The sequence below is a fragment of the Capricornis sumatraensis genome, chromosome 6 (assembly GCF_032405125.1).
Source record: "Capricornis sumatraensis isolate serow.1 chromosome 6, serow.2, whole genome shotgun sequence".
Taxonomy (NCBI): Eukaryota; Metazoa; Chordata; class Mammalia; order Artiodactyla; family Bovidae; genus Capricornis; species Capricornis sumatraensis.
This window is the reverse complement of record NC_091074.1, coordinates 16153981-16173621: the sequence shown is the minus strand read 5'-3', so window position 1 is coordinate 16173621 and position 19641 is coordinate 16153981. Positions and strand designations below refer to the sequence as shown.

The following is a 19641-nucleotide window of genomic DNA, read 5'->3' as shown; positions in this document are numbered from 1 at the left end:
GCCCAAGTCCTGGGCCTGAGATTACTTAGAGGTGCTGGAGAGGCGCCCAGCCTGGCCCAGCCCGGGCCTTCCCCGGGCCAGTGACAGTGGCCAGAGGCCTCGCCGCGCCCACCCCAGCCTGGGGCGGGGCGCGGCCTCCGAGCCCGGGTCCCGCCCCTGCTGCCTGCTGGGCGCGGGATCAGTGCCTCCAGCCCAGGAGCGGTGGAGCCGTTTTGCGCCTCCTGGACTCCGCAGTCCCCTGGCTCCGGCCGCTGGAGAACATGGAATTTGCTGAGCTGATCAAGACCCCTCGGGTGGACAATGTGGTGCTGCACCGCCCTTTCTATCCGCCCGTCGAGGGGACCTTGTGTCTGACTGGCCACCACCTGATCCTCTCCTCCCGGCAGGACAACACAGAGGAGCTGTGGCTTCTCCATTCAAACATCGACGCCATCGACAAGCGGTGAGTGCTGGTCCCGTCCATCCCCAGTTCTGCGCGCAACTCAGATGCTTGTCTGCGGAAACCCGTCCTAGCGTTTTCCTTGTGTCCCCTCTCCCAACCAGTCAGCAGAACGACCCTCGCTCTGGCCTAGACTGAGGGTTTGAGTTTTAGAAAGCTGAAACCATCCAGTTGAGATACCGGGTTTCCGTTCATTCTGATTGGGTTACCGTATGGCTGTTACTGTGATTATCATTTTTGGTACATAACACTATTTGGGTGAATTTGCAACGTTTTCATTTTAAATTTCTTTTCCTTGCACCATCATATTCCTTGAATGTTAATTGCCCATCATAGTTCATGAAGTGAGTGAATGTGATTACAAAGTCTTTACTTGCAACTTTTGAGGAAAACTGAAAGAATTCAGTATATAGTGTCTAAATTCCACAAACCCTTCTCCCCTCCTCTCGGAAATGTTCAGTTTATCATATTTCTCCTTGTTTCTTTCCTTCTGGATCATCAACTTAAGACTTCCCATTTTGGAAGATTCAGTTCAGTTCAGTTCAGTCGCTCAGTCGTGTCCAACTCTTTGCGACCCCATGAATCACAGCATGCCAGGCCTCCCTGTCCATCACCAACTCCCGGAGTTCACTCAAACTCATGGCCATCGAGTCGGTGATGCCATCCAACCATCTCATCCTCTGTCGTCCCCTTCTCCTCCTGCCCCCAATCCCTCCCAGCATCAGGGTATTTTCCAATTCAGCTTCAACATCAGGCCTTCCAATGAACACCCAGGACTGATCTCCTTTAGGATGGACTCATTGGATCTCCTTGCAGTCCAAGGGACTCTCAGGAGCCTTCTCCAACACCACAGTTCAAAAGCATCAATTCTTCGGCGCTCAGCTTTCTTCACAGTCCAACTCTCACATCCATACATGACCACAGGAAAAACCTTAGCCTTGACTAGACGGACCTTTGTTGGCAAAGTAACATCTCTGCTTTTTAATATGCTGCCTAGGTTGGTCATAACTTTACTTCCAGGGAGTAAGCGTCTTTTGGAAGATTAGAATGTGTTTTATTTTCTTTACTGTCTGTGCTTTTGCAAAGAACAGAATAGGCTCTTAAACAAAGGTATTCATTAATTGACTTTTTTTTTTTTGCACCCCAGGCTCTCTTTCCAGGGTAGTGTCTCAGGAGGCTAAAAGTTATAGTTCATCTGTAGTCAAAATTACCATTTCCCCAATGGTTTTGTGTACTTTAGCCAGAAGGTAATTTGGTCATCCAACTTAGACTAAAGTATAAATGAATGACAATAGTTTTTTTGGTTAGTTCTCAGGAGAATTTTGGAGAAGGCAATGGCACCCCACTCCAGTACTCTTGCCTAGAAAATCTCATGGGCGGAGGAGCCTGGTGGGCTGCAGTCCATGGGGTTGCGAAGAGTCAGAAACGACTGAGCAACTTCATTTTCACTTTTCACTTTCATGCATTGGAGAAGGCAATGGCAACCCACTCCAGTGTTCTTGCCTGGAGAATCCCAGGGATGGGGGAGCCTGGTGGGCTGCCATCTATGGGGTCGCACAGAGTCAGACATGACTGAAGCGACTTAGCAGCAGCAGTAGCAGAATTTGGAGGTGGAGGAGATTCCCAAAGTGGTTATGCCTTAAAAGAAAATTATTTCTGATAGGAAAAGTTAAACAATATGAGTAAAATGATGATAGATTTATTTTCAAGCAGCAGACTCCCGTTTGACTCCTGAGAGCACCTCCTGTGTAAAAGTTTTCAGTGTGCCTTTTTTGCCTTTATGGTGGTGGTGGTTAGTCACTCAGTCAAGTCCGACTCTTACAACCCCGTGGACTGTAGCCCACCAGGCTCTTCTGTCCATGAGATTTCTCAGGCAAGAATACTGGAGTGGATTGCCGTTTCCTTCTCCTGGGATCTTGAAGACCCAGGGATGGAGCCCTCATCTCCTGCATGGCAGGCAGATTCTTTGTAGCCGAGCCCCCAGGGCAGCCCCCTTAGTCTGTCGTGTATGGCAGTCCTCGTTCTAGCCCTAATCTACTTTTCCCTGTTCAGTTCTTGCCATTCTCTTTCCTGAACCCGTTTGACCAGTCAGTCCTCACTTTTCGTTTTGGTTCATCCGTGTCCTGCATTCTCTCACGTCTGTAGTTTACCGACGCGCTTCCTTCTGCCTCGAATGCTTGCGCCTCCCAAATTTGTTAAACATTCATTGAATGCCTTATGTTTCCGACATTTTGTGAAACATTACAGACAGCGCGATGAATAAAATATAGGTCTTGCCTTGCAGGAGGTATATAGGCTATCATCCAGCCATTATTCACCCATCGGTACTCAGTGTAACCATTTCAGTCTGCCACTCGCTTCACACAGCTAAAAGTAACCCTCCTCCCCTTGAAATCCTATAGCTCTTTATACCTCTCTCATAAACATTTGGTAAAATTTGTGCTTTGGTGGTTACGTATGTGTTAGCTCCTTGAAGCCAGGGCAGGAATTTGGTTAATTTTTATCTCCATCAAAGCTCCTATCTGTGGCATGGGCAGATAGGCACTTAGGAAATAAAAGACTTAACCACTGAGTGGAGAGTGGGGACACAGAATACAAATCAGAGTTTCTCCGTGCCGTCAACTCTTCTCTTTCTTTTTTATCTCTTCCTGTGGTTTGTTTTCTGTTTTGTCATCTGATATTTACCTAGCATTTACCACATGCTGGGCCTGGTTGGGCTTAAATGAAAGTTTCCGATAAGGACCTTTTAATCCTTCGAGAGATGACAGATTGCACACACTTTTACCTGGGAAGCAGCATGATGTAATGGAAAGCGCGTGAGCTAGGTGGTAAGATCTGCGTTCGTTGAGTTGTTGCTTTCAGAAAAGAGTTACTTCCTTGTGTCTTCTGTATGGTGAGCACTGCCTGGGCTGTGGACATGCAGTGGTGGCTGAGACAGATGAGGAGCTTGAATACTGGGGAGGAGATGGACATTCAAATAAGTCAACAAATAAATATGTAACAGCGTCAGGTAGTAAGTGCCAGGAAGGAAAAAAAGTCAGATGTGAGGATGGAGAGTGCCTGGAGGCAGTGTGTTTAGAAGGAATGTTTGAGAGGACGAGCGACTTTTGAATTAATGAAGCGAGGAAGCCTGCACTGAATATCAGAGGAAGGCGCGTTCCAGCCAAGCTCCAGCCAAGCTCCAGCCAAAGGGAATGCAAATACAGAGGCCTGAGACAGGAGCGCGGCTGGCCTGTGGGAGGGAGAACAAAGAGGCCAGTGTGGCAGGAGGGCAGTGAGCACGGGATGGGGCACGGGGCCCTGGGCGCCCAGAGAAACTGTGGTTGCAGGGATCAGCAGTGGCCAGATCACGCGGGGGCTGAGATGCCACTGTGATGGTTTTCATGGGAAGCCTTGCAGAGCTGAAAGCATGAAAGTGTAGGAGCTGATAGATTTCTAGAAGATGACTCTGGTCATTGGCAGAAAACGGATGGGAGAAGGGCAAGAGTGGAAGCAGAAGGCCCAGGTAGACAGTTGGGTAGTTCAGGTGAAAGATGATGCTGACATATAAGTGGAAGCAGAAGTAGTGTGATCAACCGTGGTCAGGTTTGAGGGGTATTTTAATTGATTTGTTAATGTTGGGCCGTACTGGGTCTTCACTGTTGCCCACGGGCTCCTCTTGGTTGCGGAGCCCTGGCTCCTCCTCGCCGTGGCTTCTGTTGTGGAGCGTGGGCTCTCGGGCACAGGGGCTTCAGCAGCTGCAGCGCTTAGGGTTAGCTGCTCTGTGGCGCTTGGAATCCTCCCAGACCAGGTATGGAAACCGTGTCCCCTGCAGTGGAAGGCCGCTTCTTAACCACTGAACCACCAGGGAAGTCCTGGATGTATTTCGAAGCTTTAGCTGCTGTGAGTTTGTAAATGGGATGTGAGAGGAAGAGCGGGAGTGAAACGGACTCCTTCCGCCCTGCCTCTCATTAGTTAGGTGTCCTTGGGCGAACCGCTTGACCTCCCCGAACCTCAGTGTTTTCCCGTGAGGAAGAAAGCCCCTCTCATATCCAGTATATTTGAATGTTTGACGTGCTCGTAGAATATGTTTGTGTACAGTGCTCACAGAATTTTATTTAATCCCTTCCGCAGCCAAGGTTGTACACAAGGTTCACATTATAGTATGTCTTTTGTTTTTATGGTAGAAAGTTGGGTTACTCCTCGTCGGTTGATGGCTCACCGTTTTCACGACTGGCTCATTGCAAAGTCTTTTTTGCTTTTGTTGGTCGTCTGCAGCCCTGATTTTCTCTCTTTGCGCTTTGTCCTCAAGCACTGCAGGCAACTATGTCCAGTGCTGCAGCTCGCCCTCAGATGGGTGTCTATCACTGTAAACTATAGAGCACTGGTGTGTGTGGGTGTGCACACGTGTGCACGTGGGAGTTTGATTTACCGAAGTAGGATTATCTTGTCGTAGACCTTGTTCCGTTTGTCAGCGTTTTAACTCAGTACTCTTTTTCCGAGTTGTCTTCATGTTGCTGCATGTGCGTCTGTCTCACTGCTTCTGATCGCGGTGTTAGATTCCAGAGTGCCTGTGCTGTGCTGGGCTTCGTCGCTCAGTTGTGTCTGACTGTTTGTGACCCCATGAACGTAGCCCACCATGCAAAGTGCCTCCAGTGGTTCACTTATCCCACCCTCTAGATAGTCTCCAGCTCCCTACAATCTAACAGCTCTGGTAAACGTCCTCACTCAGGTCCCTTTAGTCTTCAGCTGAGTTTCCCTGAGACCGTGCCTAGGGTGGGCTCAGCCAGAAAGCCGATGCGCGGGTCACCTCACAGAGAACGCCAGATGACTCTCCAAAATGCCTGTTCCACTTTGCCCCCTCCCACCATGATTCTTATTTCTACCGTGTTCCTAGCAACGCTTGGTATTGTTCTCCTTCAGCTTTCTGCCAGTGTGGTGCCTGGGAAATGGTGTCTCTTGTTTTAAGTGTGCTTCTCTCGTTACCAGTGAGTAAGTGTTTCTCAGTGGAGTGTGCATGCGGAGACTTGAGACAGGGCCATGGCTGGCGTGCCGGAGGAAGGAGAGAGGCCAGTGGGGCAGGGGGGCAGTGCGCGCAGGGAGACGGCAGACACTTCAGCAGTGGCCGGGCTGGGTAGGGCCTGATGTGCCCCCCTGGGGTGGTTTTCATGGGGAGCCTTGGAGAGCTGAAACCTTGAAAGTGTAGCATTTGATAGACTTCTAGAAGATGATTCTGGTTGCTGGCAGAAAATAGATTGTAGAAGGGCAATGATTTGTTAGCAAATCATTAATTTTTTTTCTCCTTTCTGTGAACTGCCTGTGAATTTCCTTGGCCCGCTTTTAGAAACTGGGTTTTTTGGTTTTTTTTTTTCTTTTCCGGCCAGTTCCTTAGGTATTTTGTAGATATTAATTTTTCACTTAGACATTACAAATATCTTCTCCATATATCTCACCCATTTGTTGACTCTTGGGTGGTGCCCTTTGTTAAAGAGAAGTCTTTGATTTTAATGCAAAATCTTTCAATATTTTGTGGTTTGTGCTTTTTAAGTGTTACTTAAGTCCTTCCTTATTGCAGTATTACTAGGATATTCTCCTAGATTTTCTTCCATATTAGCTTTATAGTTTTACCCTTCATTTTTAGATCTTTAATCCATTTTGATTCTACATTCATTTCAAGTGTGATAAGAATCCAACTTTGTTTTTTTCCTCCATCCAGCAAGCCAGTTTTCCTAAAACCATTGTCTAACAGCCTACCCTTGACTGATTTTCTCATACATCAAGGGGCTTTATGCATATATGTATATGTAACATGTAAAGCTTTCGCTGCATCCCACAAGTTTTGTAATATTGTGTTTTTGTTTTCACATTTCTGTCTGTACTTTATAATTTCCCTTGTGATTTGTTCTTTGCTCTGTTGGTTATTTAAAAATGTATTAATTTTCACAATTTGAGAGTTTTTATTTGGAGTATAATTGCTTTACAATATTGTCTTAATTACTGCTGAACAACAACATAAATCAGCTCTAAGTATCTGTGTGTCCCCCTCCCTCTAGAGTCTTCCTCCGCCCCCACCCTACGCCTCTAGGTCTTGGCAGCGCACCGAGCTGAGCCCCTTGTGTTATTTGGCAGCTTTCTACTAGCTGTCTGTTTTACACTGGCAGTGCACGTATATCGGTTGTACTTTCAGTTTGTCCCACCCTTTCTTTCCCCCTGCTGTGTGCAAAAATTCAGTCTCTACATTAGCATCTCTATTCCTGCCCTGCAAATAGGTACCATTTTTCTAGATTCTGCATATATGCATTAATATGCAGTATTTGTTTTTCTCTTTTCTGACCTATTCCACTCAGTATGGCAGACTCTAGGTTCATCCACATCACTACGATGACCCAATTTCATTCCTTTTTACGGCTGAGTAATACTCCATTGCATATGTGTACACATCTTCTTTGTGCACTGACCTGTCGGTGGACATCTAGGTTGCTTCTGTGTCCCGGCTATTGCAGGGACGGGGGAGCCTGGTGGGCTGCTGTCTATGGGGTCGCACAGAGTCTGACACGACTGAAGCGACTTAGCAGTTAGCTGTGCAAAAGCTTCTAAGTGTAATTAGATCCTATTTGTTTATTGGTTTTGCTTTCATTACTCTAGAGGGTGTGTGTCAAGGGGATCGTGCTGTGATTTATGTCAAAGAGTGTTCTTTTTTTTTTTTTCTCTAAGAGTTTTATAGTATCTGGCCTTACATTTAGTTCTTTAATCCATTTTGATTTTATTTCTGAGTAGAGTTTTAGAAAGTGTTTTCATTTCATTCTTTTACATGTAGCTGTCCAGTTTTCCCAACACCATTTATTGAAGAGAAGCTCTTTCCTCCGTTGTATATTTTTGCCTCCTTTGTCAAAGATAAGGTGCCCATAGGTGCATGGGTTTATCTCTGGGCCTATTTCTCTGCATTGATATTTCTGTTTTTGTGCTATTACCGTACTCTGTTGATTACTATCGCTTTGTAGTATAGTCTGAAGCCAGGAAGCTTGATTACTGCAGCTCTGTTCTTCTCTCTCAAGATCGCTTTGGCTCTTCAGGGTTTCCATGCAGACTGTAAAGTTTTCTGTTCTGGATCTGTGACGAATGCCATTGGTAGTTTGATAGTGACGGAGTTGGATGTGTAGATTGCCTTGGGTAGTATAGCTATTTTCACAGTATTCTTCTAGTCCAAGGACACGGGCGGTGTCTCCATCTGTGTGTGTCGTCTTTGATTTCGTTCACGATTGTCTTATACTTTTTTGTGTACAGGCTTTTGTCTCCCTAGGTAGGTTCATTCCTAGATACTTTATTCTTTTTGTTGCAATAATAAATGGGATTGTTTCCTTAGTTTCTCTTTGTGAGCTTTCATTGTTAGTGCATAAGAATGCAAGGGATTTCTGTGTATTAATTTTGCATCCTGTGACTGCATTAAATTCATTGATTAGCTCTGATAGTTTTCTGGTGGCATCTTTAGGATTTTCTATGTATAGTATCATGTCATTTGCAAACAGTGACAGTTTTACGTCTTCTTTTTCAGTTTGTGTTCTTTTTATTTCTTTCTCTTTGATTGCCATGGCTAGGACTTCCAAGACCATGTTATAATAGTGGCAAGAAGCCACACTCTTGTGTCTTTCCTCATCTTAGGGGGAAATGCTTTCAGGTTTTCACCATTGAGCCAGTTGTTTGCTGTGGGTTTGTTGTATATGGCCTTGATTATGTTGAGGTAGACTCCCTCCATGCCCACTTTCTAGAGAGTTTTAATCGTAACTGGGTGTTTAATTTTGTCTTTCCCTGCATCTATCAAAATATTATCATGGTTTTTATCTTTCAGTTTGTTAATATAGTATGTCACGTGGATTGATTCATGTATATTGAAGAATCCTTGCAACCCTGAGATAAACCCCACTTAATTATGGTGTATGATCCTTTTTAATGTGATGTTGGAGTCTGTTTGCTAGTTGGATTCTGTTTGAGGATTTTTGCATCTATGTTCCTCAGTGATATTGGCCTGTAATTTTCTTTTTTGTGTGGGATATCTTTGGTTTCTGTATCAGGGGAATGGTGGCCTCCTAGAACGAGTTTGGAAGTTTTCTTTCGTCTGCAGTTTAAGAATAGGTGTTAGCTCTTCTTTGAATGTTTGATATTAAGAGAATTCTCCTAGGAAGCAATCTGGCCTTGTGCTTTTGTTTGTTGGAAGATTTTTGATCATAGTTTTTTTTTTTTTTTAATTATTCATTTGTCTCAATTGGGTCTTGGTTGCAGCATGTGGGATCTAGTTCTTGATAAGGGATCGAACTCCTGGCTGCCTGCATTGGGAGTGCGAGTCTTAACCCCTGGACCACCAGAGAAGTCCTGACCATAGTTTTGATTTCAGTGCTTATGACTGATCTGTTCGTGTTTTCTCTTTCTGGTTCAGTCTGAGAAGGTTGTACTTTTCTAAGAATTTATACATTTCTTCCAAGTTGTCCATATTGGCACATAATTGTTCAAAGCAGTCTCTTAGGATTCTTTGTATTTTGCAGTGTTAGTTGTAAGCTCCTTTTCCATATTTCTAAGTTTACTGATTGGAGTCGTTCCTTTTTTTCTTAAGGAGTCTAGCTGATGGTTTATCTATTTTGTTTATCTTCTCAGAAAAACAGCTTTCAGTTTTATTGATCTTTGCTGTTTTCTTCATTTCTTTTCCATTTATTTCTGCCATGATCTTCATGATTTCTTTCCTACTACTTTTTTTTGAGGAGGGTTCTTCCTTTTCTAATTGCTTTAGGTGTAAAGCTAGGATGTTTATTTGATATTTTTATTGAGGTAGGGTTGTATTCTATAAAATTTCCTCTTAAAACTGCTTTTTCTGCAGCCCATAGGTTTTGGATCATTGTGTTTTTGTTGTCATTTGTTTCTTAGTACTTCTTTGTTTCCTCTTTGATTTCATCAGCGATCTCTTGGTTATTTACAGGGATATTGTTTAGCCTCCATATGTCTTTTTTTTTTTTTTTTTACAGGTTTTTTTTTTTTTTTCTGTAGTTGATACCTAATCTCATAGGATTATGGTTGGGAAAGATGCTTGATATGATTTCAGTTTTCTGAAATTTACTGAGGCTTGGGTTTTGTTACTGATTTCTGACTTCATCCCATATGGTCAGAGAAGACACTTTGTATAATGTCTATCTTTTTTTTGACCACACTCTGTGGCATGCAGGATCTTAGCCCCACCCCCGTCCTGACCAGGGATTGAACCCATGCCCCCTGCAATGGAAGGGCAAAGTCTTAACCATTGGACTGCCAGGAAAGCCGCCATATCTGTCTTTGCAAATATCTTGAGACTTGCTTTGTGGCCTCATATACAGTCTGTGCTGGAAAATTTTCTGTGTGTGTGTGTCCTGTTGGGCAGCGTGTGTATATCTGCTAGGTCTAGTTAGTTGAAAGTTAGCTTATTGTATTAAGTGCTCTGTTCCCTTGTATCTGTCTGTTTGTTCTGTCCATTATTGTGCGTGAGGCATTAAGGTGTCTATTACTGTAGAACTACTCCATTTAGTTCTGTCAGACTTTGCTTCATACATTTGATCTTCATTAGATGTGTGAATGTTTATAATTGTTATACTTTCCTGTTGTGTTGAACCTTTTATTGGTAGATAATGTCCCTCGTCTCTTATAACCATTTTCGATTTATAAACTATTTTTTCTAACATTAGTAAAGTCTTTCCTTGCTGTCTTTTGGTTGTTGTTTGCTTGGAATATCTTTTTCCACCATCCCTTCAATTTCGCTTGTCTATGTCTTTGGATCACAAGTGTGTCTCTTATGAGAGTATACAGTTGGATCATATGTTTCTGTCCACTCTGTCAATATCTGTCCTTTAACTGAAGAGTCTCACCCTCTTGCATTTCGGTTAATTGTTTGCCATTGCGCTGTTTGTTCTGTATATGCCTTAGAGCTTTTTCGGCCCCTCATCTCCTGCGTTAATGTCTTTTATGGTGTGTAGTTGATTTTATGGCAATGAAATGTTTAAAATTTTTTCATTTACTTCTGTGTTTATTCTGTAGCTGTTTTTTTTATGGTTACCATGGGGATTAAATTTAACATCCTACAGTTAAAGTACTCTTAATTTGAATTTATACCAACCACTTCAAAAAATACAAAAAGTCCACTCCTTTATAGCTCTGTCCCTATCCCTTTCCATGGAGGTCATAAAATTATGTCTTTATGCTTTGAGCCTGAGGGCATAATCTATTTCTTAAAAAAGTTATTAGTCTCTTAAATCATGTATAAAATAAAACATGCAGTTACAGGCCATAGTTATAGTAATACTACCTTTATAGTGGCCCATGTGTTTACCTTTTTGAAATCTTATTTCTTCATACAGCTTCAAGCTACTGTCTAGTGCCCTTTCATTTCCCTTTGCCGGACTCCCATGAGCATTTCTTGTAGAGCAAGTCTAGTGCTCAGAGACTCCCTCAGCTTTTGTTTATCTAGGAATGCCTTAATTTCTCCCTCACTTTTGAAGGACAGTTTTGCAGGCTATCAGATATGTAGTTGACAGTTTTTCCTTTAACACTGAATATATCAGCCACCTGTCTTCTGGGTCCAGAGTTCTTGAGTTCTTGTTGTGGGTCTCTTTGAGTTAATCTCACTTGGACTGCATTGAGCTTCTTGTTCATATTCACAGCTTTCAGCAGATTTGAGAAATTTTCAGCCATTGTTTTTGCAGATGTTCTCTCTGCCCTTTTCTCTGTCTTTTCTCTCTGTAACGCCCACTGTGTGTGTTGGTCGGCCTGTTGGTATCTGATAGGTCCCTTAGCTTCTGTTCATCTTTCTTTAATCTTTTTTCTTTCTGTTCTTCACACTTGATAATTTCCATTGTCTTATCTTCTAATCTTCAAGTTTGCTAATTTTTGTCTCCTGCCTCTTGGGACTCTGCTTTTGAATCCCTCATGTGAACTCTTCATTTCAGTTCTTAAAATTTTTAAGCTCCAGAATTTTTTGGTTTCCTTTTAGGTTTTCTATCTCTTTTATCAATGTTTCCGTTTTGTTCACACATTATATTCTTGACTTTACCCACATTTTCCTTTAGCTTTTTGAGCATCTTTAAGACTGTTATTTTAGTCTTTGTCTAATACATCATCTCCCATCAAGTCTTTTTCAGAGACAGTTTCTGTTGATTTATAGTCACCTTTTGAACAGGCTGTGCTCTTCTGCTTATTTCTCTGCATTTTGGTTTTTTTTCCTCTGCTCAACACTGGACATTTGAACCTAATAATGTGGTGACTCTGGAGATAAGATTTTCCCTCTTCCGTGGGATTTGATGTTTTTTGTTTTGGGGGGGTTTCTTTTGTTTTTGTTTTTTTGACTGTTATGGGATGTCTCTATGCCAAGGATCAGCCTGAGGTATAAAGTTAAGATTTTCTCAGGTCTTTGCTGAGCCTGGGTTTGTTCAGTCACAGTTACTTCTTAATTTTCCCTAAATGTACAGTTGTTTTCAAATGTCCTGATCTTTAATGTCTGGTTCCTGAAAGAGGAGAAGTGAAGAATGAAGAGAAGTGAGGCGTGAGCCGACTGTCTAAATCCACTGGAAGTCATCGATTGGAGGTGGGGGCAGCTTACGATAGCGGCAGAAATCTCAACAACAGTGGCTGGCTGCCTCTCTGCACCTCTGTGATCAGAATCAGCAGTCAGCGGCCACAGCACAGATCTCTGGTGTTTGAAGAACAGGGCTCTCTCTTCCCGTCTTGGCTCCTATAAAGTGTTGCTCTAGGAACACGTGCACAGCTGCCTGCCACTGGGCTAGGGCTGGGGAATGGGTAGCTGCTCTTTTATTAAGAGCTGAATTTACCCAAAACTAACTGCAATTTATTATCCAAGTCTCTCCCTGGAAGTTTAATAGACATGAGGGTTCCAGAGTAGTTACACAGAGAGATTCTGGCAGTGCAGTTGTTACCCAGGTGGGAAGAGAGATTCTTTCTTCTTCTGGTTCCACTGTCTTCCAGAGTCCTTTGCTTTTACTGAGTTATGAGGTTTTTGTTTGTTTTTAAGTGTATCGTGGTACAAGTCCTTGATCAAATATAAGATTCACAAATGTTTTCTCTCAATCCGTGGTTTGTCTTTTTATTCTCTTTAACTGTGTCTTTTAAACATCTAAAGACATACAATTTGTAGTTCTTTTGTAGACTAGGCTCATAATATCTTATCTAAGAAATCTTTGCCTAACCAAAGGTCACAAAGGTTTTCTCCCATGTTTTCTTTTAGAAGCTGTATAGTTTTAGGGTTTTGGATATATGGTTCATTTTTAGTTGGCTTTGTGTATGGTTCTTATAAAGATCCAAAGTCTTTTTTCCGTATTGCTATCTCAGTGTTGTGACACCCTTTCTTGGAAAGCCTGCCCTTTCTTCAGTGAATTGCTTCGCACTCCTTTGTCCATATGTAAGTGAGTATCTTTCTAGACTTTCTTCTCTGTTGTGTTGGTCTCTTTGATGCCATTGCTGCCACGATGTTAAAGGATCTTTGAATTAGACAGTGTTAGAGATCCAGTTTCGTTCTTACTCGTAGTTGCTTTGGTTATTTGAAGTCATTTGCATTTCCTCATGAATCTGTTTTAATTTACTTACTTATTTTTGGGTACGCAGTGCAGCTGGTAGGATCTCAGTTCCCCAGCCGGGGCTTCAGCCTGCACTTGCTGCAGTGAAAGCAGGACATCCTAACCCTGGACCACCAGAGGCTTCCGCCGCGTGAATACTATTCGTTGTTTGTTTTGTATTTATTTTCTGTTTACTGGAATATAATTGCTTTACAATGTTGTGTTAGTTTCTGCTGTACAGTGTGAGTCAGCCATATGTATTCCTGTGCCCCCTCACCGTTGGACCCTCCCTCCCCCCTCCCCTCCCCCCCCCTCCGCCCCACCCCTCCTCTCCACCCCTCCGCTCCCACCCCCAGCCCACCCAGGGTCATCGCTGAGCTGCGCTCCCTGGGCTTCAGGGCAGCTTCCTGCTGGCTAGTTTTACACACGAGAGCATGTATACATCAGTGCTACTCTCTCAATTTGTCCCCCTTTGCCCCTCCCGGCTGTGTCTACAAGGCCATTCTCCATCTGCACCTCTGTCCCTGCCCTGCAGATGGTCCAGCAGTACCATTTTTCCAGTTTCCCTGTATATGCATTAATATTCAATGTGTGTTTTCCTGTTTCTGACTCGGGTCACTCTGTGTGACAGGCTCTAGGTTCCTCCACCTTAACAGAACTGACTCAGTTCCATTCCACCTCCTGGCTGCGTAACACTCCCTTGTTTATTTGCGCCACACCATCTTTATACGTTTATCTTTCGATGGCCATCCTGTTTGCCTCCATGTCCTGGCTGTTGTGAACAGGGCTGCACCTGCACGAACCTTGGGATACTTAGGTTTTCTTGGGCTATGTTCTTCTCAGGGTACACGCCTAATAGTGGGATTCTTGGGTCATATGGTAGGTCTGTATTTCAGTTTCTTAAGGAGCCTCCATACTGTTCTCCACAGTGGCTGTGCCAATTCCCACCAACACTGTTAGGGCGCCCCTTTTCTCCACACCTTCTCCAGCATTATTTATTGTTTGTAGATTTTTTTGAAGATGGCTGTTTTGGCTGATGTGAGCTGTGATACCTTATTGTAGTTTTGATTTCTATTTCTCTAAGAATTAGTGATGTTGAACATCTTTTCTTGTGTTTGTTAGCTATCAGTATGTCTTCTTTGGAGAGATGTCTGTTTAGGTCTTCTGCCCATTTTTATTGGATTATTTTATATATATATATATATATATATATATATATATATATATACATATATATATGTAGAGAGAGAGAGAGAGCGAGCGAGCGTGCTCCATTAGCTGTGTATTAGGAGATTAATCCTTTGTCAGTGCTTTGTTCGCAAAACTTTCTCACATTTTGAGGGTTGTCTTCTTGTTTATGGTTTCTTTTGTTGTGCCAAAGCTTTTAAGTTTAATTAGGTCTCAGTTATTTATTTTTTGTTTTTATTTTCATTATTCTAGAAGGTGGGTCAAAAAAGATCTCGCTGTGATTTATGGCAGAGTGATTTTTTTTCTGTTTTCATCTAAGAGTTTTGTAGTATCTGATCTTACATTCAGGTCTTTAATCCATTTTAAGGTTATTTTTGTGTATGGTGTTAGGGAGTGGTCTAATGTCATTCCTGCTGTCCAGATTTCCCAGCACCACTTGTTGAAGAGACTGTTTTTTTCTCCATTGTATATTCTTGCCTCCTTTGTTATAGATCGGGTGATCACACGAGCTTGGCTTTATCGCTGGGCTTTCTATCTTGTTCCATTGGTCTATATTTCTGTTTTTGTGCCAGGACTGTACTGTTGATTACTGTAGCTTTGTAACGTAGTTTGAAATTGCAGAGCCTGATTCCTCCACCTCTTGTTTTCCTTTCTCAACTTTGCTTTGGCTATTCGGGGTCTTTTGTGTTTCCTTACAGATTGTAAATTTTTTGTTCTAATTCTCTGAAGACTGCCATTAATTTTGATAGAAATTGCATTGAATCTGTAGATGGCTTTGGGTAGTAGCAGTTCAGTTCAGTCGCTCAGTTGAGTCCAACTCTTTGCGACCCCATGGACTGCAGCATGCCAGACTTCCCTGTCCATCACCAACTCCCAGAGCTTGCTCAAACTCGTGTCCATTGAGTCGGTGATGCCATCCAGCCATCTCATCTTCTGTCGTCCCCTTCTCCTCTGCCCTCCATCTTTCCCAGCATCAGGGTCTTTTATAATGGGTCAGTTCTTGGCATCAGGTAGCCAAAGTATTGCAGCTTCAGCTTCAGTCAGTCCTTCCAATGAATATTCAGGACTGATTTCCTTCAGGATTGACAGGTTCGATCTCCTTGCAGTGCAGGGACTCGCCAGAGTCTTCAACATCACAGTTCAGAAGCATCAATTCTTCGGCATCAGTCATGGTATATTTTTTCACCCGTTTGTGTCCGCTTTCATTTCTTTCATCAGTATTCTGTGGTTTTCTGAGCACCGGTCTTTTCTTTCCTTAGGCAGATTTATTCGTGGGTATTGCACTCCTTTGTTGTGATGGTGAATGGGATTGCTTCCTTACTCTCACTTGCCGTGCGTTCATCATCTGTCTGTGACTGCCCTGGGTCTCTGTTGCTGCGTGTGGGCTCTCTAACTGCAGTGCTTGGGCTTCTCGTCGCGGTGGCCTCTCTTGCTTTGGAGCTTCAGCTCTAGGCTCGTGGGGCTCGGTTGATGCACTTCATGGGCTCAAGTGTTGTGGCTTGCGGTCTCTAGGGGGCTGGCTTGGTAGTTGTGTGCACAGGCTCAGTTGCTCCTTAATCCATGGGATCTTCCCGGACCGGGGACTGAACCTGCGGTACCTGCAATGCCGGCGGATCCCTAACCACTGGACCAGCAGGGAAGCCCTGTGCATTACTTTTGTATCTTGAAACTATCAAACTCATTGATGAGGTCCAGTAGTTTTCTGGTGGAATCTTTAGAATTTTCTGTGGATAGTAACATGTCATTTGCAAACAGTGACAGTTTTACTTCTTCTTTTCCAATTTGTGTTCCTTTTATTTCTTTTTCTTCTCTGATTGCTGGAGCCAGGACTTCTAAAACTGGGTTGAATAAGTGGTGAGAGTGGACATCCTTGTCTTGCTCCTGATCTTAGGGAAAATGCTTTCATTTCTGTTTTTCACCATTGAGAATGACGTTTGCTGTGGGTTTGTCATATATGGTCTTTGTTATGTTGAGGTCGGTTCCCTCTGTGCCCATTTTCTGGAGTTCTTATCATAAATGGGTGTTAAACTTTGTCAAGAAGCTTTTTTTGGATCTGTTGCAACGACCATATGATCTTTATTCTTTCATCTGTTAACATGGTATGTCAAATTGATTGATTGGTGTGTTTTGAAGAATGCGTGCATTCTTGGGATAAACTTCACTTGAGCATGGTGTATGATCCTTTAATGTGTTGCTGTTGTTCTGTCCTTGAGTCATGTTCATCTCTTGGGGACCCCATGCACCGCAGCATGCCAGACTCCCCTGTCCTTCAGTATCTCCCAGGGTTTGCTCAAATTCATGTGCATTGAGTCGATGATGCTATCTAACCATCTCATCCTTTATCACCCCCTTCTCCTTTTGCCTTCATTCTTTCCCAGCATCAGAGACTTTTCCAATGAGTCAGGTGTTCACATCACAGGTGGCCAAAGTATTGGTGCTTCAGCTTCAGCATCAGGCCTTCCAATGAATTTCAGGACTGGTTTCCTTTAGGATTGACTGGATTGATCTTGCTCACCAGAGGACTCTCAAGAGTCTTCTCCAGCACCACAGTTTGAAAGCACCAATTCTTTAGTACTCAGCCTTCTTTATGGTCTAGCTGTCGCATCTGTATGTGACTATCAGAAAAACCATAGCTTTGAGTATACGTTCCTTTGTCAGCAAAGTGATGTCTCTGCTGTTTGATGTGTTGACTAGGTCTGTCATAGCTTTCCTTCCAAGAAGCAAGCATCTTTTGACTCCGTGGCTGCGGTTACTGTTCACCTAAGTAGTTGTGGCACTCCGGCCTAGCTGTTCCATGGCATGGGAGCATCTACCTGGACCAGGATTGAACCCATCGCCCGTGCACTGACAGGCAGATTCTTAACCCCTGGATCACTAGGGAAGTCCCAGCCAGTTGGGATTTTGATCCAGATTGTGGTGAATCTGTTGACAGATGAACTTGGTGAGAACTAACGTCTGACATCTTCATATTGAGTATTCTGACTTGTGAACAAGTCTGTTACTCCATTTGCTTGCTTAGGCCTCCAATATTCTTCAGCGGCGTGTCACAGTTTTCACTCTAGGTCTTTTACATCATTCCTTAGAGTTCTCCTATGTCTTCCATATTCTGATGCTGTTGCAAGTGGTGTTTTTACAGTTTCCACTTCCTATTCCTTATTTGTATTAGTCAAGTTTTTAACCTTCTGTATTTTATGACACATTGTCCTCTTAGGGCTTGCCACTCTCCAGGTTAGCTAATTTCTTTTGTTATTGTTGCTTTGTTATTGTTTAGTCGTGTCCCACTCTTGCAACCCCATGAACGGTAGCCCACCAGGCTCCTCTGCCCATGACATTCTCCAGGCAAGAATACTGGAGTGAGTTGCCATTTCCTTCTCCAAGGGATCTTCCTGACCCAGAGGTTGATCTTGAGTCTCCTTCTTGGCAGGAAGCCAGCTTGTTTCTAGAGAGCAAATAAATTGCTTACTAGCCTGCTGTGGATATGCAAGCTATTGATTTTTGAATATTTTTGTATCCTTCAGCTTTACTAAATTCATTTACTTGAATAGCTTTTTTAAAAATAATTTTCTTCAGATTTTCTAAATAGGCAGTTGTTATCTACAACTAAAAACAGTGTAATTTCTTCCATTTCAACCTAGATGCCACTTATCTTGTTTTTTTGCCCCGTAGCACTGGGTGTAACTGGTAGTACAGTGTTTTTATTTTAAAAAATCTTTTTTTAAAAACACATTTGGCCGTCCTGAGTCTTTGTTGCTGCTCATGGGCTTCCTCTAGTTGCAGCTAGAGGGGCCTACTCTTCAGTGCCGTGCACAGGCTCCTCACCGTGGTGGCCTCTCTCTTTGCAGAGCGCGAGGCTCCGGAGTGCTCGGGCTTCAGCCGCTGTGGCACTTGGGCTCCGCGTCGTGGCTCACAGGCTGTAGAGCATGGCTCACTAGTTGTGGTACCCGGGCTTCGTTGTTCCACAGCACGCGCGATCTTCCCGGACCGGGGATCGAACTAGTGTCCCCTGCATTGCCGGGAAGACTCTTAACCACTGGACCACCATGAAAGCCCCTGGTTTCACAGTGTTGAATAGAAGTGGTGAGAGTGAGATCTTAGTATCATTCCCGGTGTTAGTGAGAAAGCATTCAGCCTTTTACCATTAAGTATACTCTTAGTGGCAGAGTTGCTTTTGGTAAATGCTGTTTTTCAGGTTGAAGAAGTTCACTTCTGTTCTAGTTGGCTGAGAGTTGGGTTGTTTCGTTTCATTTTAAAATCTTGAATGGCTGTTGGATTTTGTCATGCATTTTCTGTATCTGTTGAGATGAGCATATGGTCTTTCTCTTTCAGTTTAATACAGTAACTTACTTTGTTATAACTGCCATGCATTTCTGGAATGAACCTCAGTTACTCGTGATTATCCTTTTATGTATTGTTGGATTTACCTTGCTAATGTTTTGTTTAGAAATTTTACATCTAGTTTATGAGGGCTGTCGGTCTGTAGTTGTCTCGTCATGTCTTTGGTTTTTGTGTTAGGAAAATGCCAGAGTTTAGGTGTGAATTGAGTTTTCTTCTTCAGTTTTCTGGAAGAATCTCTCTTGACTTGATAGTATTTTTTCCTTAAATATTTTATGGAATTCATCAGTGAAGCCACCCAGGACTGGAGTTTTTTTTGTGGGAAACATTTTAATGAAAATTTCAGTTTATTTATCAGATAAAGAATTAACTAGGTTATTTGTTCTTGAATGATCTTTAGTAGTTTGTGTCTTCTTTGGAATTTGTCCATATCATTTATGTTGTGAATTTATTGGCATAAAATTGTTCCTAATAGTCCCTTAGTATTTTTTAGTGTCTGTGGAGTCTATGTGATTGTAACCTCTCTCATTTCTGACATTGTTAGATTGTGACTTTCTTTTTTCCTGATCAGTCTGGCGAAAAGATTATCACTCTTAAATGATCTTTTGAAGCAGTCATTTTCGCTTTGTTTTTGCTTACAATCTTCTCTTGTCTCTTTCATCAATTTTTTCCTCTCTTATCTTTGTTATTTAATATTTTCTGCTTTGGATTCAACTTGCTGGTATATTTCTAGTATAGTGGAATCTGAGGTCACTAATTTGAGACCCAAATTTTCTTCATTAATTTCCTTCTTTCCTAATATAGATGGTCTTCTCAGACTATCAGCCCCACCCAAATCTTCTCTCCCGACACTATAACTTGGAAAATCTCAAAACAGTACATTGGGGCAATCATCAGACTCATCTTGTTTCTCATCTCCCAGAGATCTTTCTTCGATGTCTTGAAAATTGTTGTTTGATGTTCAGCGTCTTGAAAACAGTTCTTCCTTATATTTTGCCTCCTTGTTTTGGTTGTTTCAGGTACTACAGTAAATATGGTCCCTGAAATTCAAACTTTGCCAGAAGTGGAAGTGACAAGAATATGAATTTTCAAAATATACTTTATAAGAGGCATTCCACTGTGTTG

The 19641-nt window shown here is 42.8% G+C and overlaps 1 protein-coding gene across 1 annotated transcript in view; it reads left to right on the top strand.

The window, feature by feature from the left end:
• Positions 1 to 260: 260 nt before the first annotated feature.
• Positions 261 to 19641, top strand: part of MTMR9 (myotubularin related protein 9) — a 58366-nt gene continuing 38985 nt past the window's right edge. Inside the window, exon 1 of the mRNA XM_068974503.1 lies at positions 261 to 442. Coding sequence (XP_068830604.1) covers positions 261 to 442 — 182 coding nt within the window. The remainder of the gene's footprint in view (positions 443 to 19641) is intronic.